The 24,415-nt window shown below is 41.4% G+C and overlaps 2 protein-coding genes across 3 annotated transcripts in view; both read left to right on the top strand.

Moving 5' to 3' along the window:
* The window catches only part of LOC132896505 (probable phospholipid-transporting ATPase IIA), a 154,626-nt gene that overhangs the window by 91,704 nt on the left and 38,507 nt on the right, over positions 1-24,415 (top strand). For both annotated transcript variants that reach the window (XM_060937371.1, XM_060937372.1), the window contains 5 exons: positions 1,942-2,054; positions 6,750-6,953; positions 10,978-11,139; positions 11,821-11,913; positions 18,838-18,921. In XM_060937371.1, coding sequence (XP_060793354.1) covers positions 1,942-2,054; positions 6,750-6,953; positions 10,978-11,139; positions 11,821-11,913; positions 18,838-18,921 — 656 coding nt within the window. The remainder of the gene's footprint in view (positions 1-1,941; positions 2,055-6,749; positions 6,954-10,977; positions 11,140-11,820; positions 11,914-18,837; positions 18,922-24,415) is intronic.
* Positions 7,498-24,415, top strand: part of src (v-src avian sarcoma (Schmidt-Ruppin A-2) viral oncogene homolog) — a 409,402-nt gene continuing 392,484 nt past the window's right edge. Inside the window, exon 1 of the mRNA XM_060937380.1 lies at positions 7,498-7,509. The gene's annotated coding sequence lies outside the window, so the exon portion shown is untranslated. The remainder of the gene's footprint in view (positions 7,510-24,415) is intronic.

Genomic DNA, 24,415 nt, shown 5'->3' with positions numbered 1-24,415 from the left:
CTGGACAAGTCGCCAGGTCATCACAGGGCTGACACATAGACACAGACAACCATTCACACTCACATTCACACCTACGGTCAATTTAGAGTCACCAGTTAACCTAACCTGCATGTCTTTGGACTGTGGGGGAAACCGGAGCACCCGGAGGAAACCCACGCGGACACGGGGAGAACATGCAAACTCCGCACAGAAAGGCCCTCGCCGGCCACGGGGCTCGAACCCGGACCTTCTTGCTGTGAGGCGACAGCGCTAACCACTACACCACCGTGCCGCCCCTCTTTTTTGATCTTAGAGAGTAAAATATTTACTGCGAGAAAGAAAAAGAAATATTTACGAAGAGTAAAAATATTTAAGTTCTTTATCTTAGTAAATATTTTGCTCGATCGTTTTTTCTTTCTCTTAGTAAATATTTTTTCTTTTTTTCTTTATCTTAAAGTATTCACTCAGATAAAGAATGAATGAATAAGATATTTACGAAGAGTGAAATATTTTTTGCTCTTTCTTTCTCTTAGTAAATATTTTCTTTCTTTCTTAGTAAATATTCTTTCTTCATCTTAGAAAGAGAAAAAATATTTACTAAGATAAAGAAAGGAAGAAAAAATATTTTCTTTCTTAGTAAATATTTTTTCATTGTAAATATTTTGCTTTTTCTTTCTTTCTTAGTAAATATTTTGCTCTCTCTTTCTTTCTCTTACTAAATATTTTTTCTTTGTAAATATTTTGCTTTTTCTTTCTTTCTTAGTAAATATTTTGCTCTTTTTCTTTATCTTAAATTTTCTTTCTTTTAGGAAATATTTTTCTTTCTTTCTTTCTTTCTTTCTTTCTTTCTCTTAGTAAATATTTTTTTCTTTTTCTTAAATTTTCTTTCTTTTAGGAAATATTTTTCTTTCTTTCTTTCTTTCTTTCTTTCTTTCTTTCTTTCTTTCTTTCTTTCTTTCTCTTAGTAAATATTTTTCTTTATCTTAGAGAGTAAAATATTTACTCAGATAAAGAAAGAATAAGATATTTATGAAGAGTGAAATATTTTTTGCTCTTTCTTTTTCTTTATCTTAGTAAATATTCTTTGTTAGAAAGAGAAAAAATATTTACTAAGAGAAAGAAAGGAAGAAAAATATTTTCTTTCTTTCTCTTAGTAAATATTTTGCTTCTTTCTTTCTTTTTTCTTTTTCTTTCTTTCTTTCTTTCTTTCTTTCTTTCTTTCTTTCTCTTAGTAAATATTTTTTGCTCTTTTTCTTTCTTTCTCATAGTAAATATTTGGCTCTTTTATCTTAAATTTTCTTTCTCTTAGTAAATATTTTGCGCTTTCTTTCATCTCATCTCATTATCTCTAGCCGCTTTATCCTGTTCTACAGGGTCGCAGGCAAGCTGGAGCCTATCCCAGCTGACTACGGGCGAAAGGCGGGGTACACCCTGGACAAGTCGCCAGGTCATCACAGGGCTGACACAGACACAGACAACCATTCACACTCACATTCACACCTACGGTCAATTTAGAGTCACCAGTTAACCTAACCTGCATGTCTTTGGACTGTGGGGGAAACCGGAGCACCCGGAGGAAACCCACGCGGACACGGGGAGAACATGCAAACTCCACACAGAAAGGCCCTCGCCGGCCACGGGGCTCGAACCCGGACCTTCTTGCTGTGAGGCGACAGCGCTAACCACTACACCACCGTGCCGCCCCGCTGTGATAATATTCAGAGTAAAATTTTATCACGTACTTTTACGCTGCATTTAGTCAATTTAAAGAAACGTTGCGTGATTATTGACTGGTGTTCAGTTTGAATCCTAAACATGTGTCCCCTCAGTGTTTTCAGTGCAGAAAGTGATCCAGTCATGAGTTTCGTCTGTATTATGACGTACCGCTGGCACTCGGTGTTGTGGTGTAGCAGCCGTGTCACTGAGCTGTCCTGACCGGATGAGTGTTTTTTCTTGTGGCAGGGACTCTGACGCAGAATGAGATGGTGTTCAGGCGTCTTCACCTGGGCACCGTGGCGTACGGAATGGACTCCATGGATGAAGTTCAGAGTCATGTGTTCAGTGCCTACACTCAGGTAAACGGAAACGTATCGTCAGGTAAATCCGTGAGTATGCTGGTGTATGGTGTTGCCTCCACTGGATAATACAGATCGGTTCAAGCTATAAACATGGAAAGGAAAAACTTGTTCAGTATTCTTCAGTGATCCAGTCCACTTCCTCAGCTGCTTTCTGAGAGAGCTGATTTAACTGTTGTAATGAGTTCAAGTTGCCAGGAAAGTCCATAATGGGGGGGAAGTAGTGTGTTGAGAGTACAAGAAAGCGAATCCCATATGGCCCGTCCTTCAGCATGTGCCTCCGAACCCCTTAAGGACATACTTTGTCCCTTTGACATCTGAAGTCATTAGAGCAGGAAACAGGATTTGCTTGTTCCCTGCCTCTTAGTGGCTAATTTAATAACTCCGCCATTAACCCCTTAAATATACGGCCCAAAAATAGCCGGCAAAACGCTGAAGCTTATTGTTTCAACTTTCTGATACATCTGGGAGCTTTTATAATTCCTCTCTGAGACTCTGGAGAAGGACATTTGGCTGACACACAGTTTTATCATGCTGTCAGTGGGGTTAGAACAGAAGGGTTAGCCTCGCTAGTTTCATTAATCAGTAGCTATAGTTTGTGTTTTAGAGTTTGGCATTAGAGTTCGTTTTTAAATTGTGAATCTGCACAGAAAAATTAATAATAATAATAATAATATGAAGAAGACGACACAACGAGTAAGTGTGTGATTTTAAAGCCTTCCTATTGACAGTGTGTGTTATGGTGTGTGTCCACATAGTGGTTTTTTTTTTCCTGAGCACCTGTCCTTTTTCAGTTCCTCATGCAGAGAGAGAGAGAGAGAGAGTGTGTGTGTGTGTGTGTGTGTGTGTGTGTGTGTGTGTGCGTGTGTGTGCGCGTGCGCGTGCGCCGCCTCACGCGGCCGCTTTGAGTGAAAAAGCTCTGAACCTTTTGAGAAAGCTGCTGGTGTCGTCACTGCTGCTGCTTTTCAGCCGACCAGTCATACAGTTAGAGTGGTGATATCAAAATACTGTTGTCATAGAAACAAAACCAATTGCATCTTGGGAGCGCTTTTTTGAAGAAGTGTTTGGATGAAGTGCTTCCCAGCTCCCCGGGCTATATGTGCGCTCGCTCTCTCTCCTCTTTTTCCCCTCTCGCTCTCTCTCTTTCCTCTCTGTCTCCTCTCTCTTCTCTCTTTCTCCTCTGTTTCCTTTCTCTCTCTCCTCTCTGTTTCCTCTCTCTCTCCTGTTTCCTCTCCCCTCTCTTTCTCCTCTGTTTCCTTTCTCTCTCTCTCTGTTTCCTCTCTCTCTCCTGTTTCCTCTCCCCTCTCTTGCTCCTCTCTCTCTCTCCCCCCCTCTGTTTCCGCTCTCTCTCTCCTCTCTGTTTCCTCTGTCTCCTCTCTCTCTTTCCTCTGTTTCCTCTCTCTCCTCTCTGTTTCCTCTGTCTCCTCTCTCTCTTTCCTCTGTTTCCTCTCTCTCCTCTCTGTTTCCTCTGTCTCCTCTCTCTCTTTCCTCTGTTTCCTCTCTCTCCTCTCTGTTTCCTCTGTCTCCTCTCTCTCTTTCCTCTGTTTCCTCTCTCTCCTCTCTGTTTCCTCTGTCTCCTCTCTCTCTTTCCTCTGTTTCCTCTCTCTCCTCTCTGTTTCCTCTGTCTCCTCTCTCTCTTTCCTCTGTTTCCTCTCCCCTCTCTTGCGCCTCTCTCTCTCCTCTATTTCCTCTCTCCTCTGTTTCCTCTCTCTTTCCTCTGTCTCCTCTCTCTCCTCTGTTTCCTGTTTCCTCTGTCCTCTCTCTCCTCTGTTTCCTCTCTCTCCTCTCTGTTTCCTCTCTCTCCTCTCCTCTCTGTTTCCTCTCTCTCCTCTCTCTCCTCTGTTTCCTCTCCCCTCTCTTGCTCCTCTCTCTCTCCTCTATTTCCTCTCGCCTCTCTGTTTCCTCTCTTTCCTCTGTCTCCTCTCTCTCTCTCTCTCCCCTCTCTTGCTCCTCTTTCTCTCACTCACTCTCCTCTCTGTCTCCTCTCTTTTTTCTCCGTCTCTTCTCTTTTTCGTCTCTCTTGTTCCTCTCTTGCTCCTCTCTCTCATTCACTCTCACTCTCCTCTGTTTCCTCTCCCTCTCTCTTGTCCCCCTTTCCTCTCTGTCTCCTCTCTCTTTCCTCTGTCTCCTCTCTTTTTCCTCTCTTGTTTCTCTCTCCTCTGTTTCCTCTCTCTCTTTCCTCTGTCTCCCCTCTGTTTCCTCCCTTGCGCCTCTTTCTTTCCTCTGTCTTCTCTCTCTGTTTCCTGTTTCCTCTCACTGTTTCCTCTGTTTCCTCTCTCTTCTCTCTGTTTCCCCTCTCTCTCCTCTCTGTTTCCTCTTCCCCCTTGCTCTTCTCTCTCTCTCTCTCTCTCTCTGTTTCCTTCCCCCTTGCTCTTCTCCCTCTCTCTCTCGCTTCTCTCTTTTGCTCATCTCTCTCTCTCTCTCTCTCTGACACCCAGTTAAACAAAGTTAAGAATGGGTGGTAGCTTTACCAATATTGAATGCTGATTCTGATCGAATGTAATTCAAATGTTGTGTCAATCCAATGTACTGTACAAAGTCAAAGTTCTAACAATAAAAATGGTACAAGTCCAAAAAGCCTGGACAACCACCCAACTTATATACAAGCTACCGTATATCCAGGTTGACGGTTCAAGTTCACAGTTACTTTTGGTCGTAGTTAATTGTTACGCTGCAGTTGTTCAAAACAAAAGGGCTTTGCTGAGTGAAGTCCACGAGTGAAGTCCTCTTGTAAAAGTCTCCGTCACTTTTCCTCACCTCCAAGTAGAAATTTGACAATATTTCCGCTATTGCTCTCTTTTCCAGTTTTTCGGTGTCCGTTGGTCTGTTTTTCTGTTGTAAATATGCGTGAAGAATATCCAGTGAAGTTTTTGTAGCCTTTCGGGTGTTCAGCGCGTCTGTCTCTTTAAATCTTCCGCTTTGAATGAAGCAAACCTCGCTGCCATTTTTGTTTACAAACTGTTAGTCGCTCACGAGCGTGGAAGTTTTACATCTCTGATGTGTCTCTTTTCCAGTTTTTCGATGTCCGTTGGCATGTTTTTCTCTCGTAAATATGCGTGAAGAATATATAATGAAGTTTTGGTAGCCTTTCTGGTGTTCAGCGCGTCTTCAGTTTCAGTTTATTTATTTAGTGCTTAAACCTAGCACTGGATCTTCTGTCTTTCCTGGACGTGTGACGTCGTGTTGTCTTGACAACGTGCAATATTATACCAATATTGCACGCTCATTCTCCATTGGGGAGAGTGGCGTAATACATGGAGGATAAGCGATAGGAGAACAAAATTGCATGCCATCAGTAAACCCACTAGAAGGGAATAGAATACATTTTTATTCCATGGAAAAAGTGTCCCGTATGTATCGTAATAACCGATATTTCACTCCGCTGACTGTCAAAATGGCAAACCGGTTCAAAATTAAAGTTCTTTTGATTAACTTGCATATTTTACGGTATATTATTTTGTGTGTGTGTGTGTCCATATAATAGAAAGAACATTACACGGTGGTGTGACGGTGTATATATCATGAGTGAAATATCTTTCAGCGTATTTCATTGCATATAAACACTACGTGGACACGCGCCCTTACTTTATTGAATAGCTTGATGTGTTCTCTGTATTTATCTCCTCTAATAATGTTTGTCTCCCCTCAATCAGATCAATAGGCTAAGAGGGAATGTTCTAGTATTATTACTAGTGCTGTCAAAAATGTTGCGTTATTAACGCGTTAACGTGACTCAATTTTAACGGCGATAATTTTTTTTATCGCGAGATTAACGCTCTGTGACATGATGTAGGTTTTTCATAAGCTTTTGAAACTGCCAGGAACTTGGAACAGAGACTTTGCTTAGAAAAACGATAGCAGCTAGACTGTAATGCCACTCCCCGCACAGCCAGAGTCCTCTGCCCTCCTCCCCCAAAGAACCAGCGTGGGCAGGGCGTGCTAGTAGAGATGGGATTTATGGCTCTTTGATGGGATCCGCATCTTTGTGATCCGTTCTTTGAAAAGAGCCGTTCAAAAGACTGGCTCATTTGGCTCTTTTTAAATATTTATTCAGTTTTAAGAAGACAGCGTCTAAAGAAGCCAGATCCCTCTGAACTGTAAACTCGATGCTATCCCAGAAATCCTTCCTGTAATATGCAAATTTGGCCGCCTCTGATTGGACAGCGCGACGCATCAACAGGCAGAAAGTGTAAAAGTACAAAATGTGTTAAGTGAGCTGAAACAGTAAAGATCAGATTCAATGCAATATTTATCCATGAACAACTTAAAGTTAATATAATAGTGTACTTTATATTATAATCAAGCATGTCAAGCCTACCGTCACTGTGTAACCTGTCTCTCTGATTAGAGTTGTAGACTAACTCAAGCAGTAAATCACTTCACTCATGGTTCTCTTGCTAGCCTCGGGACGAGGAGCCACGGTGCTCAGCTTAGGTTTCACTTTGCAGTGGCTGTGTCAAGACGTGTTATGCTTTGCAATTAAAAAAACATTGGTACAAAGCAAGCCCATTCACTTTTTTATGCTGGTAAGAGAATTACAATGGTTTTTCATGTGACAAAAATGTGCGATTAAATTACGATTAATCGCGAGTTAACTATGACATTAATCGCGATTAAATATTTTAATCGCTTGACAGCACTAATTATTACTATTATTATTATACTGATAGCTTTTTTTTTGGTCCACACCCCAAGCCTCCACATGACCAGCCAGCGTCCAGAGCCACCACGAAGGTGAGGAAGACGATCAGTAGCCGAGTGCACGAGGCGGTGAAGGCCATTGCCCTGGTGCACAACGTGACGCCCGTGTACGAGGGGAACGGCGTGACGGAGCAGGCCGAGGCCGAGCAGCACTACGAGGACACGTGCAGGGTGTATCAAGCCTCCAGCCCTGACGAGGTAACAGTCTTAACCAAATTCCAGCCAGCGTGTACAGAGAGTTCACCTCAGTACGAGCGGCAGGAGTACGGTCACTGCTCAGCCACACGAGGGGAATTCACCTGGAGACACTGCATATCCAAGTATGTGGTGTATCCCAAGGTGCCATCACTTCGACTGAGATGGCATTCAGATCGATTTCGTGTCGCTGGTTGAACAGTAAACGTCGCCACATTGTCGGTTTACCGAAATCCAGGTGTAGATCTCAAATCGCTCTCATAAGGAGTTTAACATTCATCTATTCTGTCTTTGCGGTTTCAGTTAAACAATATTTGCATAGTGTGCAAACAACAACTCGGAGAGGAAACACGGCAACAGACCGATAGACAAAACCTCCTGATATGTTTTAAGACTTAAAACTCTTCCTGAAGATGGAGAACCTCCGTGTTGATTTGTTTAACATCTGTGGTCTTTTGTGGTTCCTGGGATAAAGTCAAGGTCAGTGGGGAAGAGTGGTTTGGTGGTGACGCACACCGGGCCTACACACACACACACGCAACGAGAAAGACAGTTTGTGGTACCAGACTATGACTAAATATCGCCTCACGTACGTCTCGTTCTTGCTGCTGGGAAAGAAATTACGGATATCTGATGTAGCGTCTAAATATCAATAACGTTTATAGCGATCGGACGGACAGACATGTTCCCAAAACCAGAGCCTTCAGCGATCTTATTTTCTTATTGAAGAAAGCAGATGTTTTGTCAGAGTGAGAAAACGGATACGGCTTGTTTACCTTTTCGGAGGTAACTGCATCAGCCGAGGTCACGCTCTAACCTCTTACTAAAAAAAACACGCTGTACCCAGTGGTCAAATGAAAGCAGCCGGGTCAGGCCTCATTTGTTGACTGTGGTGGCTGTGGTCTCGCAGTGGAGCCTGCTCACTTTGAGCCTCAATCTAGTCCATCTGGATACTGTGAGCTACGTCATTAGCAGCTAGTTGCAAAGGGAATAAGAAATAAGGTTTTTGATCTCTCTCTAACCTCTGGTCTGGAAGTTATTGGGCAATAACTTCTGCCTCCCAGAAACCCCCCAACCCCCTTCAGCAGTACACTAATGGATGTCATCTGGTTTGTCTGATCTTCATTTGTACACTGAAATGTGGCTGACCATTCAGGATAAATCCACGCCAAAGACCAGGATGGTTCTTTATAACGGATAAGGAATGTTCACTATGCTCTTATTGACGTTTATCACTTTTCTAGAACTCTCACCATCGTGTAGGACAGTTATGGGTCCGTGCGTTTCAGTTTGGGGTTTGATTATACAGTCGTTCCGTGCCACCGTTTTTTTTTTCTAAACTAAATTCAGCTTAAATTCTGAATGAATTCAGATAAATTTCTAGGGTGAATTTAAACACATTATTTTCTACACTAAATTCAGCTTTTTATTTCCTTAAAAATCTCTTGAGACGAGAATATTTTTTCTCCCTTCTGACTAAATTAATTTTTAGACTAAACTCAGGTTAATCTTTTTTTTTCCTAGTCTACGACTAAATTCAGATTAATTTCGAGAGTCAATTTAAACAAAATATTTTTTCTACCCTAAATTCAGCTTCTTTTCCTTAAAAATGTCTTTAGAATAATTCTAGAATTTTTCCCCCTCTTCTGACCTAAATTAAATCTTTAGACTAAACTCGGATACATTTTTTTCCTAGTCCAAGTTAAGACTAAATTCAGATTTATTTCTGGAGTGGATTTAAACCAAATATTTTTTTCGAGCCCAATTTCAGCTTTTGTTTTCTTTAAAAAAAATTAGTCTATTTCTAAACTAGAATATTTCTGGAATAACTTTTTCTGTACTAAATTTTATTAGTTTAACTACATTAAGCCTTTTTTCTAAATTAAATTCAGGCTTTTCCCCCCTTTTTTTTAAGTCTAAATATTTTGTTTGAGACTAAGACCCCGTCCACACGTAGCCGGGTATCTGCTAAATCGAAGATATTTTTCTACGTTTTGGCCTGTCATCCACATGAAAACACATCAAAAACGAATATTTAAAAAAACTCCGGGCAAATTGAAGATTTTTGAAAACTCCGTGTATGCCTTTTCGTGTAGACAGAGATAACCGGAGTTTTGCGTTTTAGAACGTCACAATCTGCGCCAAAAAAATGACAACAAATCTGCCCTGACGTCAAACGTGCGACCTTTGTTTACTGCAGAAGCCAGATTAAGCATGGACTTAAGCTAGCCGCACACCACGGCGATCCACGCGGTACCGAACCGACCCATTTCAGAGCCGACTCCCGACAGGGCACGCACATATCCCCCGACTGTTGACGAGTGCAGTCGCGATTGAAGCGACACGTGACAACTTAATAGCTTTGTGATTGGCTATTGGATATAGTTACTGTTAAATCCAACACTTGAAGATGCTACAGGCTGAATTACAAATGACACAACATGGAATATGTAGCGCACTATCTAGGCTGCATGAGCTATTATTCCCAACCTTAAATAGTGCACTTATATAGGGGAGTTAAAGCGATTTGGAATTCAGCCACACAACTTGAGCAGAGTGGCTTTCCAGCCCACTGTGTCTGTGGATAAAGCTTCAGTCTATGGAATTACAGTATATACCTGCATTAGGTGCTACCAACACGTATTTCTCGCGCTAGAAATTGTGTTTAATGATGTCACGTGTTATATGCGAAAGATATGATTGGCTATTGCTAGCGACTCTCGCCGATCAGTCTGGCTCCCGATTAGTTTTTCGAATCGGCTGTGAGATGAGTCGGTACCATCGAAAACTAGTCTTTACGCCTGACTCGCGACTTCAGTTGGCTCGGTACGCTGAAAATCGGCGTAGTGTGCGGCTAGCTAAAGAGTAATGGATCGGAGTAGTGCCTTGAAAGCGTTAATTATTGTGCAGGTGCTATTTACATGTTTAATTTTAGAAGCCCAACTACTGCTCCAAGAGCACAGGCGATGTGATGAGGGGGTAGGATTTGGGGAAATAGCCATCTACAGGTTGGGAATGCTTATGAATGTGATTGAAAACGCAGATGTTCGGTTATGTGTGGAAGGGATTTTTTTCGAAGACGAGGTGGTGTGGATAAAACATTTTTATAAACGGAGGGAGGGAAAATGTTCGGTTTTAAAAATACCCGGCTACGTGTGTACATGGCATAAATTTAGGCTACATTTTTTTTTTCTCCCCTGGACAATTCAGACTATTTTTTTTTCTTACTAAATTCAGAAAAAATTCAGCTTTTTATACTAAATTTATACAAAATTGTTTATTTCTCAACTAAATTCACAAAAATAAATCCAGGATGAAATCCTTTTTTTTTTTTTTTTAAGAGTAAATGTAGACTAGTCATTTAAAAAAAATTAACTTTAGACTAAAAATTGTCTTTTAATTTTTTATTTTTTTTAAATACACAGTCTTGCCTAAATTCTGGATATTTATTTATTTTATTTATTTATTCCCCAAAATGAAATTCAGGCTAATAGTTAGGCTTTTATTTTATTTATTATTATAATTTTTTTTAGAAGAGTAAATTCAGGGGTTCTTTTTGTTGTTTTTTTGTTTGTTTGTTTTTTAAGTGAAATTTAGAATTTTTTTTTCTTGAAAACATTTTGACTAAATTGAGTTTTAAATTCAGTTACAGTTTCCTGAGTTTCATTTTTGGGTTTTAATATGCTATGCTGCCTCCCCCCATCCCCCGTCATTTTTTTTTTCCAAACTAAATTTGTGTGTGTGTTTTTATTAAATTCTGTTTTTTTTCTAGACGACAAAGTAAATACGGCTTTTTGTCGACTAAATTTAGACAGTTAATTTCTTTCCGAGACTACTGTAGAGCAGTTAATGAAATCAGGCCTGATGGTTGCGTGGAAGACACAATCACAATTATTCTACAGATCCATTCAGTGCGTTTTAAACACGCCTCCACCCGAAGTCCTGCAGAGACGTGCGTACTGACACACTCGTTATTTAAAAGGTGAAATGTCAGCTGGGTGTCTCGTTGTCTCTTTCTGGTGTCCAGGTGTCCCTGGTCCAGTGGACGGAGAGTATCGGATTGACTCTGGTGGGAAGAGATCAGTCCTCTATGCAGCTGAGGACCCCTAGTGGTCAAATCCTGAATTTCACCATCCTGCAGCTCTTCCCTTTCACCTATGAGAGCAAGCGCATGGGGATCATCGTGCGCGTGAGTACGGAAGGACTGAACCTCCCAGCACAGCCTGACATTCCTCTACAGTAGTTAATATGACTCGCAAAGCAAAGACCGTGGAATATTTTTCAGAATACTCTCTCGCACCCTGACCTGTCTCTCTGCTATGTTTCTTTTGGGAATGTCACAAAGAAGACAGCCACACAGAGGTATTTGTTTTGGCTAGGGGTGATCTGAGAAAGCAGCTCCCCTCCTCTGAACCTGATGACTAACTCTCTCCGGACGAGAACGGCTCACTATTGTTGCTGGCTTGGACCGGAGCCGATAGTAGTGTACTTGAGGAAACCAGAAATTAACGGGGGTTTCCTTTTAATATCTGTGTAATCATCTGTAAGGACTCTGGAGAACACACAGAATAAATCTTTCTTGTTGTGGAGCGAAAAACAAGCTACACACACACACACACACACACACACACATTGTGTTATTCTTGTACTATAACCATCATCATTGTGGCTAGGATCTTCTTGAATGCCGCTGAAATGGCCTTTCGTACAGAAACACAGCCGAGCATCTTTTATAATCAGAAAAGAAAAATAACTCTCACTGGGCTTGTTAATAGCGTAATGAAAAAGGCGACGATTCAGAATGAAGGTCTGTAATATCCTTCGTCCTTCATGACTGACTTTTGACCACGCTTTTTATCCCTCGTTCCAGGATGAAACGACTGGAGAGATCACATTTTATATGAAAGGTGCTGATGTTGTGATGGCCGGAATCGTACAGTACAACGACTGGCTGGAAGAGGAGGTACTTTCACTTCTTCTTGCGAGCATATAAGAAAAACGATCACTTCGATCAAGTTGAGGATTTTCCTAGAACACTGCTTTATTCAGTTTATAGTGTTTTATTCCTTCATTATTCATTCTGAGATGCTTTACAGTATGTTGTATTTTTAGCCATTTACAGTCGTACCGTATTTCATGAAATCGAGTCGTACGTGAGCTGACGAGGTGCGTGACGAGATTGAGTGGAATAACTGTTTTATCCTCTCCACGTTCACCGGATTTTGAGAAACGGAGCATTTTTGTTTAACTTTTCTGCAAACCCGATAAATAAAAAGTTTATACAAAACGTCCGACAAAACAATTTCCGCTCAGAATGTAAAAAAAAAAAAAAAGATATGTTCTTCCCGTCAAATACTTTTTATTCCAGATCTTGTTGCTTTGTACAGTATTACCCCTTTTCCACCAAATCAGTTCCAGGGCTGGTTCGGGGCCAGTGCTGGTGCTGGTTCACAACTCGTTCAACTTGCGAGCCAGCTGAGAACCAGTTTGCTTTTCCATAGCTCACGGTGCTAAGGGAAGCCACGTCATTACGTCGCTGTATACGTCATTACATCGCTGTATACGTCAGTTATGTCGCTACGTTTGCATAAACCTTGGTGCGAATATCGAAGCAAAAACAACAACACGGAAGAAGCAGCAGCAACAACAATAAATAATAATAATAATGGATGACTTCGCGTTTGTATAGCTGCTGCTTCTCGTCGCTTAAAAATGGCAATCTTGGGGGCACCGTGGCTCAGGTGGATAAGGCGCCATACCATAAATCCGGGGACCCAGGTTTGATTCCGGCCCGAGGTCATTTCCCGATCCCTCCCCGTCTCTCTCTCCTGCTCATTTCCTGTCTCTACACTGTCCTATCCGATAAAGGTGCAAAAAGCCCAATAAATATCTTTAAAAAAAAAAAATAGCGATCTTTCGCAGTCTTGTTATTGGTCTTAACAACTCCGCCCCCCCGCTGACGCAAGCGGTTCTTTCCTCTGGTCCAGCAGAGAGTTGGTGCTAGCCTGGAACCGGTTTTTCTGGCCCCAGAGCCAGTTCTTTGTCAGTGGAAACAGAAAACCCGGTTCCAAACTAAGCACTGGCCCCGAACCAGCCCTGGAACTGCTTTGGTGGAAAAGGGGCATCTGTGTTTTCAAGTAGAGGTTTTTATTTCGTTCTCAGTTGATTCAGCAACACGCGCCACCATTTTGTTTTCCTCTACTCACAGTATTGCTGGGTTTCGCGTGACGTCACAGCCGCCTCGTTAGTTATTCGGAACTTTAGCTGGCGGTCGACCAAAGCTCAGTTGATAAAGCGTTTGGACAAGAAGGTGCAAAATGCCTTAAAAAATGCGTTGTTTCAGGTTTTTCGAATCGGATCAAACCGTGAAACCGATAAGTTTCTTCAGGAACTAATAATAAAAAAAAGGTGAACGAACACAGGATTTCACAAAAAGACGTCGAGAAAGGTGGCTTCTGAACCTCTCACTGAAATCGAAGGGCGCCGAGTCGAAGCATGCTCGAGTTTGCAGTGATCACTTGGTGAAAGGTTTGTATCTCCCTCACACACTGCGAAAAATGGCCTTTCAAAAATAAGAAAAAAAAGATTAAAACAAAGCATATTTGCTTAAATCAGGTGAAAAAAATCTGCCAATGGAACTAGTCAAATTTGACTTGGTAAGATTTCTTAAAGTAAGATGAAAAGTCTAACCTGTTTTTAGATGAAATAATTCCAAAATAAGATTGGGGAACTTATTATGCGAGATCTGATTAACTCAAAATAATCAAAATAGTTCTTGTAACAAGATCGTACTTCTCACATTTAGCCATTCAAGTCATTTTTATTTATTTCATTTTAAGGGTATTTCACTTCAATTCATGACAAAGTCTTAGCAGGAAAAACTGAATTTAAGATAAATATACTAATATTAGGATTGTTAAATTCTACAACTAAGCATTGCTCGCTTAAAAGATTCTCCTTTTGTGACCTGTAATTAGTAAAATACTCTAGATATGAGACCAGAGACTATCTTGAATCAAGTTGACGACACGTGTAGCATTGCAACAAGTTTTTTTTTTTTCCCATTTCAACATTCAAACATTAAAACATCTCTTAAGATTCCACTTCCCCAGGACCTCAGGCACCAAAAAAAAAAAATAATAATAATAAAAAAGTCTATGCATTTTGACTTACAGTGCTTACACAACACCAAAGCAACAGTGCATTTTGGGGGCACTGACTATTCGTGTGTACGAGGGGTTTACAAGATCAGGCACAAAAAACAAACAAACAAAAAAAACACTGAACTTAACTCACAGCATTCCAAAAAGACCTCACGAAAACGCCCTCCACTTATAGCCAATTTATGCTGACAACGCAGTCCTCGCAGATGGTGTCGCAGACAGCGTCTGCGTAGCCCCACCCCCTTCGCAGACGCTCTGCGTGCACCTCCCAAAAATTGTGACCACCGCAGAAGCCTCGCAGACAGCGTCGCAGACAAGAGGGCTCTGATTGGTCCACTCTACATCCGCTGTACACGCACTTCCGCTTCCCTACTTTCCCGGTTTGTTTTGTTTTCACGACCGCCATTTTTAAAAACACGAGCGAAGATGGAGCAGCACGAAGAGCGGTTGATCGAGGAAGTGAGGAAGTACGTACATCTATACGACTCCAGTTCTAGTCATTATAAGCAACCGGAGGATAAACACTCCACTAACCACACCCACCAACTACTCCTAGCGATTTCGCGACTTCGCGCCCCCTTGTGTTGTGCCGGTGAATAACATCGCGCACGCCTATTACTCCCCGCTCAACGATAAATTACAACTGTCTGCGAAAAGCTATCTGCGAAAGCCTTGTCGCAAGAGCATGCAGAGGCCCTTACTCATAGCCTTTTTGAAGGCACTTGTCTGGTCTAGAGTATGTACAGTACCTAGAATGAGCTCACTCTGAATGACTGAGAAAACAGTCGCAGTAAACTTAGGATATGTAAGGTGGAGTCGAATTGTAATGAAAGATTCAAAGATTTCAGTAAAGTTCATTTATTCCCAAAACAAGCATACTTTTTTTTTTCTTGAAACAAGATGAACCGCGGCGGCACGGTGGTGTAGTGGTTAGCGCTGTCGCCTCACAGCAAGAAGGTCCGGGTTCGAGCCCTGGGGCCGGCGAGGGCCTTTCTGTGTGGAGTTTGCATGTTCTCCCCGTGTCCGCGTGGGTTTCCTCCGGGTGCTCCGGTTTCCCCCACAGTCCAAAGACATGCAGGTTAGGTTAACTGGTGACTCTAAATTGACCGTAGGTGTGAATGTGAGTGTGAATGGTTGTCTGTGTCTATGTGTCAGCCCTGTGATGACCTGGCGACTTGTCCAGGGTGTACCCCGCCTTTCGCCCGTAGTCAGCTGGGATAGGCTCCAGCTTGCCTGCGACCCTGTAGAACAGGATAAAGCGGCTAGAGATAATGAGATGAGATGAAATGAGAAGATGAACCGCATTTGACAAATGTCCAAAATGTACTTACTTGTTTAAAAAAAAACTTGTTTTATTTTCAAACGTGCTCCAAATAAGACTTTTTCAAGACATTTTGTCTATACAAGATTTTCAAGATGGACTGTCTAAAAACTAGCCTTTCTAGCTAAATGAGGTTTTGCTTGTTGGGCAATTATGTCTTATAATAAGGGTGGCTAGTAGAGCTGTGGTCAAAAAATCGATCCACGATTCGATATTGATCCAACAACATGTGAATCGATTTCTTCCAGGTGCCTATAACACTCTTTTCTCAAACGCGCAAGGGACTATTTTCTCCAACGCGCAAGGAGCACTATAAAAGCGGGTGCCGGTAAAACGAAACTTATAAAGAAAACAAGAAGATGGACGAAGCTGCCCGGTTAAAAACACCGCCGGGGATGAAGTCGGATGTGTGGAAACACTTCGGCTTCAAACGGTATGAGGACAGAGACGAACTGGACAAAACGAATGCAGTTTGCAAGTTGTGCCAAATAGAAGTAAAATATCTGGGCAATACCACCAATCTAAAGAAACCATTTATCCAGGCACCACCCCGAGACAGCTAGTGCTAAACCTGACGCGAAGCAGGCGGCACTTGAAAATGCATTTGGTGTGAAATTTCCCCCACAGTCTAAGCGTGCTATGAGCCTTACAGAGGGAGTCGGGATCTTTATTTGTAAAGACCTCCGCCCCTACAGCGTAGTCGAAAATGCTGGGTTTAGGCTACTAGTAAAGAGGTTAGAGCCACGCTATGTCTTGCCCAGCCGAAAACATCTAAGCGAGACAGTAATTTCTTGACTGATGAGCTATTTTTTTTGTGTGTGTGTGTTCAGAAACCCAGACCTGGGTATGTTATTTAACTAGAAGAGGGCCACCAAATGTCATAGTTTGTTACACTCTGAGACTTATCAGTCAAACATAATTTCTTGACTGATGAGCTATTTTTTTTGTGGTCAGAAACCCGGACCTGGGTATGTTATTTAACTAAAAGAGGCCCACCAAATGTCATAATTTTGATTTAGACTTCAAATAAAACCTGGATATGTTTCATTCCAAAATAAATAAGCTTTCTTTCAAACTTGAACTCTTGTCTCTCTGTGTGTCCCTCTTACACATACACAGATACAAGCACAAACAGACATGGAGCTGTTTGTCAATAGGGTCAGTTTTTATTTAAAAGTTTTAAAGTGACAATACAGCAATATGTACATGAATCGATATCGAATCGAATCGGATCGAATCGTGGATCGAATCGGATCGTGACCTAATGAATCGAAATCGAATCGATCCAGGAAATCCGGATCGATTCCCAGCCCTAGTGGCTAGATGTTTTGACTTGAAAATAGACAAATAAACTTCCTAAGATTTTTATTTTTTGCAGTGCAGGGAGTGTTTTCCAAGTACTTTTCTTGCTATGTGTCGTTATTTTACGGTACTTTTTTTTTTTAAAGTCACGAAGCGCTAAAGTCCCCAGCTGTTTCTTTATTTACTCCTCACAAAGTCTATCCGCACGAAGGTCGCGACGAAATTCTTCCCCAGCCGTACAGTTACAATGCGCCGTGATCACTTCTCCGTCTAAGATCCAGGTCTTTAAAGGGGTTTCTGATGATCTTTGTTTCCGCTGTTGTTCGTTTACACTTCAACTTCGTTGTAAAGATGCGAACGAAAAGCTTAAAAACATACTTACACGGGCAAAAACAATACAAGATTCATTCGGCAGCGACTTGATAGCGAGGTCCTTTACCCAGCCACATGTAAAAAAAAAAAAGTCGTAAGCCTCCATACTCTTCCACGCTTTCATCTGTTTTGCGGTGTAGAAGGACGTCTGCAACACCAGATAGTTCGAGATGTCGGGGAACTCGACTGAAGGGTAGTTTTCGAGATCGTATGAGAGCAATTCCAGCGTTATGGACGCGACACTTGAACTCAAAATGGCAACAAATGACCCAGTGCATGTTTTATTGTCTCCCAGTATTTAAACAGGTGTTGCATATTTTAAGGCTGTACCATACTGGAGAAGTGATAGAACAAGAACAATTCCCATAGTACATCTAGGGCATGCCAGAAAATGCCAATAAAAGATGCGTTATGGATGTGACAGAAAAAGTATCACTTTTCTTGGGTGACTGTACATTTTTATCAAATTCTGTGAAATTGTAAACCTAATGTCGAAATGGAGATATCCATTTGATAGAGGGGTCCAAGGTGAATATTAAAAAATCTTTGTTTAAAATATTTTGTATTTCATGCAGAGTTTCGGAAGGAAAAGTCAGCGTTATGGATGTGACGAAATTCCGTTACGGATGTGACGCGTCTGTAATGGACATGGCGTATGTTTAGAAAATCAGCAATTTAACCACCATAACCCTTTGAAAAACTCTCTAAATATCAGCTAAAACTATCAAAGTTCTTAAATAATATTTAGGATGGCTATTGTTTTGTGGATTTTAGCATACATTTCTGTGGCTTGTGGCAATAATATAGAATTGTACATGATCAAAGTTGATTTTAGCTTGGGGTTTACATTATAAGAAAGAAAGACTGACAGTGACGTATTAGGTTGGTTACAAATTGGTTCAACTTATTCACATCTGTAAAATACAGGCCTAGGTGATATCTCTGGGAGTGGTTTTGATGTATTACATGTTGCTTTATTTTTGCATGGTGTGGTTGACATTTACATGGAATTGCCCATGACAAATCCTTCTTTCCCAGACTGTAGGGGTCGATTCCATTGCACATAGCAATCTTCTGAATATATCTAAAGCCAGCAGTGGCTTCTAGATTACGAGCATACTCTGATAACTTATCGCCAGTTGTTTGCACGACGGCAGCCGTTTAGACCACCAGCTGTTTCGCTTCCGGTAAAACCTCTAAGAAAAGTCACGTGACTGAATCCCAGCAATATGAGCTGATAGCCTAGTAGTAGAGAAGCCAGTCAGAGCGCACGATTGAACATATTCAGTGAATGTGAATAGAATAATGTTAGTTAGTTAGGTCTTCTTTTTTTTTTTCCTCTTAATAAGTTTTTAAAAAAAAAACACACGCAAAATCAGTGCTTGTTATATTCCTGAGAAACAATAAAGCACTTTCTTGAAAAGGTAGCGCAAAGTTTAACTCTTAACCGACCGATTTAAACTTCTGACACTGGAGACTCCTTCCATAAATGTTTTAAAATGGCGGAAATTACAGAAAGCTGCACCAACAACAGAACCGTTTGTTTGTTTGTTTGTTTGTTTGTTTGTTTGTTTGTTTTTTCCCCCCCATTCAGTGGGTGGTATCCGCCTGCAGATGAGTTGCTATAGAAACGAGAGCACATCAGAACCTGTAATTTGAGTTACAGACTCTCAGGGCCGACTGTACCGTGTAGTTCTGTTAAATTTATTTATTTTTTTCCCCCTGGCAGTGCGGGAACATGGCCCGTGAGGGGCTGCGAGTCCTCGTGGTGGCGAAGAAATCTCTGACGGAGGAGCAGTATCAGGATTTTGAGGTGAGCGTTTAGCGATTTTCATCTTGACTAGAATAAAATGGAACGGTCCACGGTACGAAGACCGAGAGTATTTGAGTACGTCAGTCGTTTCTGAAGGTCTGCGTTGTCCGTCGCGGTGTGTTTTATACATCAGGTTGAGCACTGAGACAAAACAAGTGCTCAGGCTGTTGAAGCTCGACGCGGTTGACCGGCACTGATTTGACTCTCAAATAACACACACCTCAGCTGACCTTAATGTTTATTTCTAGAATAATCCATACGAAACGTTTGGTGAAGACGTCGGGGGGAGGGGCGAAATTTCTGAGCGAGTTACACTACCGCGGACCCGGCGCCGTGGGGGGGGCGAAAGGGGGCGTCGCCCCCTCGTGGCTACAGCCCCGCCCCCTCAACGGAGACTCAGATCACTTAATTGTTTTCTTATGAAAATATAATGTATTATAGACGTATTAATAATTTGCATTTTCAAATACGAAATATTAAGTGGCTGCACATTGCACAAAAATACATTTCACATAAATCACTACTAAAACTGGCACGGTAGAACAAATCTGATTGGTTGTTATGACACAAGTGCACTGTCTCTGCAATATCCTGTAATATGCGGTCAAGTTTACGGGAGTAGTCTTTCCCCCACCGAATTAAACGAATTCAATCACATTGTGAATCCATTTTCTTTCTTTGTAGGCTAATTTTATCTCCGTTTATGTTGGTGCATGTGTTCATATATGGTCCGCTTTGTGCGCAAATAGCGTAAGAATATGTGTCGTTGACGTCACCCCCATGCAGCGGGGGTGAAAATTCATCACTTCAGAGTGTTTTGTCCCCTACACGCCTAAACTGGGATCGTGGATTAAGTGGTTAGCGTTGACTCTGGTGCAGCCGCGGGGTCTGTTGATTTTTTTAAATTATGATTTTGGCTGCCGAGCCAAGTACCTTAGACTTGCATTGACGTTTTGTTTTCATGCCGCAGAGCTATTTGTATGTATTTTAAATTTAAAGGACTTGCCTGTAGGTTTGTGTGTGTTGTTTTATGTTTGGCATCTTTCCGGTTGTAACGCGTGTCTGTGAGAAAATTGGAGGGAAGGGTTAGCAGGTGGGCACGGGGGTTGATAAAGCGCAACTGCCCTGGTAATATGTCACATGCTTTTCCCGTACTAAAGCAACCTTCGGGGCCGTGGTTTTGTGGTTGGCGCAGTTAATTGTTTGAAACACGTTGTCAGACCGCCATCACTACTACACACTATATGAAAAATATTTGCCCCCTTGCGATTTCTAATTGCCCCCTTAGTAAACTGTTCCTGGTGCCGGGCCTGCACTACCGTTCAAAAGTTTGGGGTCACTTTGAAATGTCCTTATTTTTGAAAGAAAAGCACTGTTCTTTTCAATGAAGATCACTTTAAACTAATCAGAAATCCACTCTATACATTGCTAATGTGGTAAATGACTATTCTAGCTGCAAATGTCTGGTTTTTGGTGCAATATCTCCATAGGTGTATAGAGGCCCATTTCCAGCAACTCTCACTCCAGTGTTCTAATGGTACAATGTGTTTGCTCATTGCCTCAGAAGGCTAATGGATGATTAGAAAACCCTTGTACAATCACGTTAGCACAGCTGAAAACAGTTTAGCTCTTTAGAGAAGCTATAAAACTGACCTTCCTTTGAGCAGATTGAGTTTCTGGAGCATCACATTTGTGGGGTCGATTAAATGCTCAAAATGGCCAGAAAAATGTCTTGACTATATTTTCTATTCATTTTACAACTTATGGCGGTAAATAAAAGTGTGACTTTTCATGGAAAACACACAATTGTCTGGGTGACCCCAAACTTTTGAACGGTAGTGCATGGGTGCAATCACATGGCCTCCTGTGGAAAAGAGGCCTGATATCTGAGCTGCTCTAATTTTCTGTGTTGTTGTTGTTGTTTGTAATTTTTTTCTAGCCAAAATATCCAGGTGCAGACTGAACTTTAGATAGTTGCTGAGGAACCGTACAACCTCTAACAGTTTCAAAACAAGAATTTGAAAGCAACAAGTTTTCCACAGGGATCGGGATTACCCCAGAATGTCTCAGTATTGGTTGCCTATACACACACACACTGAGACACCCACCCACACACACACGACTTTCTAACCCCCTTTTTCAAACTGCTCGAGTGTATAATTGTGTGTGAGCTGGTGGGCGGCGATGACTCAGTGTGTGTGTGACTCACCAAGTGAGAGTGTGTTCCTGTGTGACTCACGCACACATTGTGTTGCCTTTATCTCATTCACTGTTTCACGGCGACGCCCTCCACGCTCCGATTTGGCATTTGGCAGCTGCGTATTATGGCACTGGACTTCGCTTGATTTACAGGATCATTTATGATCGTGGGATGAGTTTTTCAGAGCGAAGCCAACTTCAAAACAAACACTCGGCTCCGTTCATGTTGTGGAATCAGTTCTTAATAGCTGTGGCTTCTTGTAGCGTTCTCACACTCAACCTGCATCAGATCACTAGCTTTTAAGTCCTCATCACGATTCGGATCGAGACGGGCGGATCAGTCCGTGGGTTGTGTTGTGGAATACAGGGTGTTTCAAAATATTTGATATTATTTGAGATGTAAATATCCCAGAATGATATCAGATTTGTTTGAAACACTCTGTATTATTATTTTTTATTAATAATGGGGTGGCACGGCGGTGTAGTGGTTAGCACGGTCACCTCACAGCAAGAAGGTTCTGGGTTCGAGTCCGGCGGCCGGCGAGGGCCTTTCTGTGTGGAGTTTGTATGATCTCTTGGTGTCTGCGTGGGTTTCCTCCGGGTGCTCTGGTTTCCCCCACAGTCTAAAGACGTGCAGTTAGGTTAATATGGGACGGCCTTGGGCTGAGGTGCCCTTGAGTGAGGCGCCTAACTCCCAACTGCTCCCCGGGTGCTGTTAGCATGGCTGCTCACTGCTCTGGGTGGTGTGTGTGTGTGTGTGTGTGTGTGTTCATTGTTCATGTGTGTGTTTACTGCTTCAGATGGGTTAAATGCAGAGAGGAATTTCGCAAGTGTGTGATGAATAAAGTTGTTCTTTCTTTTTTCTTTCTTTATTATTATGAAGTAACTGGAGCTGCCAATATTTAATCTTGGGATAACATCCTGAATCTTCAGTCACGTGATGTTTTTGCGACTGAAAGGAATCTTTAAAAAGCATTAGGTTATGATTTGATTCATTATTTCTGTCTTTTTTTTTTTTTAAGGCTAGTTTTATTTATTTCTTGAATACCTGTGAGTTGCAAAAGTATGTGAACTCCTAGGATTAGCAGTTTATTTGAAGGTGAAGTTAGTGTCTGGTGTTTTTATCCCCCACTGGCCGAAAGGCCCGAAGGGGGATTATGTCGTGGCGATTTCCATCCATCCGTCCGTCCGTCCGTCCCGGGAAGGGTGCTCACCTTCTGAAATCAACTCCTCTTACAATTTTTGGAGGAATTTTACAAAACTTGGCAGGATTCTTTGGTATATGTTGGTAGTGTGCATATTCTAATTTTGTTAAATTTGGTCGCATTTTACCAGAGTTACAGCCCTTGATTAACAAAATTATACTTTGACAATTTCACGAGTGTGCGCTTGCTTTCTGAAATCAACTCGTCTTACAGTTTTTGGAGGAATTTCACAAAACTTGGCAAAAAGCATTGTGATATGTCGGTACCGCGCATATTGTTATTTTGTTCAATTGGGTCGCATTTTACCAGAGTTACAGCCCTTGATTAACAACCTTGTACTTTCACAATTTTATGAAGGTGTGCTCGCCTTCTGACATCAACTCCTCTCTCAATTTTTGGACGAATTTCTCGAAGCTTGGCAAAAGGCCTTGTTATATGACGGTAATACGCATATTGCGATTTAATTTCGTTTGTGAAAATTTGACCAGAGTTTTGAGTCTTGATTAAATAACTTGTACTTTTGACAATTTCATAAGGGTGTACGTTCTTCTGAAATCAACTCCTCTCACAATTTGTGGAGGAATTTCACCAAACTTGGCAAAAGCCTTTGTTATATGACCGTTATACGCATATTGAAATTTCGTTTAATATGGGCAGACTTTACCAGAGTTATGCCCTTGATTATTAACAAACTTTGGCAATTTCATCAAGGTCTGCTTGCTTTCTGAAATCAGCTTCCCTCACAATTTTTGGAGGAATTTCACGAAACCTGGCAAAAGGCTTTGTTGTATGTCGGTAATACGCATATCGTAATTTTGTTAAATTGGGTCGCATTTTACCAGAGTTACAGCCCTTGATTAACAACCTTGTACTTTCACAATTTCATGAAGGTGTGCTCGCTTTCTGAAATCAAATCCTCTCTCAATTTTTGGACGAATTTCTTGAAGCTTGGCAAAAGGCCTTGTTATATGACGATAATACACATATTGCGATTTAATTTTGTTTGTGAAAATTTGACCAGAGTTTTGACCCTTGATTAAATAACTTGTGCTTTTGACAATTTCATGAGGGTGTACGTTCTTCTGACATCAACTCCTCTCTCAATTTGTGGAGGAATTTCACCAAACTTGGCAAAAGCCTTTGCTATATGACAGTTATACGCATATTGACATTTCATTTAATTTGGGCAAATTTTACCAGAGTTATGCCCTTGATTATTAACAAACTTTGGCAATTTCATCAAGGTCTGCTTGCTTTCTGAAATCAACTTCCCTCACAATTTTTGGAGGAATTTCACGAAACCTGGCAAAAGGCTTTGTTGTATGTCGGTAATACGCATATCGTAATTTCGTTAAATTGGGTCGCATTTTACCAGAGTTACAGCCCGTGATTAACAAAACTATACTTTGACAATTTCATGAGTGTTATTTTTCCTTCTGAAATCAACTCCTCTCACAATTGTTGGAGGAATTTCACGAAACTTGGCAAATGGGACAGTAATACCCATATTGCAGTTTCGTTTGCAATATATTGTAGCGAGGGATATTGTGCTCTCAGAGCACTCTTGTTCATCACTGGGATGACAATCAGGTGTCGAATGACCACCTTCAAATTAACTGTTAATCCTAGAGGTTCACAAACTTTTGCCACTCACACACATACAGTGGTGCTTGAAAGTTTGTGAACCCTTTAGAATTTTCCATATTTCTGCATAAAAATGACCTAAAACATCATTAGATTTTCACACAAGTCTTAAAAGTAGATAAAGAGAACCCAGTTAAACAAATGAGACAAAAATATTATACTTGGTCATTTATTTATTGAGGAAAATGATCCAATATTACATATCTGTGAGTGGCAAAAGTATGTGAACCTTGGCTTTCAGTATCTGGTGTGACCCCCTTGTGCAGCAATAACTGCAACTAAACATTTCTGGTAACTGTTGATCAGTCCTGCACACCGGCTTGGAGGAATTTTAGCCCATTCCTCCGTACAGAACACCTCACATGGGTTTCCTCACATGAACTGCTCACTTCAGGTCCTTCCACAACATTCTGATTGAATTAAGGTCAGGACTTTGACTTGGCCAT

Source organism: Neoarius graeffei, chromosome 13, assembly GCF_027579695.1.
Source record: "Neoarius graeffei isolate fNeoGra1 chromosome 13, fNeoGra1.pri, whole genome shotgun sequence".
Classification (NCBI taxonomy): Eukaryota; Metazoa; Chordata; class Actinopteri; order Siluriformes; family Ariidae; genus Neoarius; species Neoarius graeffei.
Note: the sequence above shows the minus strand (reverse complement) of the source record. Positions and strands in the feature narration are given on the sequence as shown.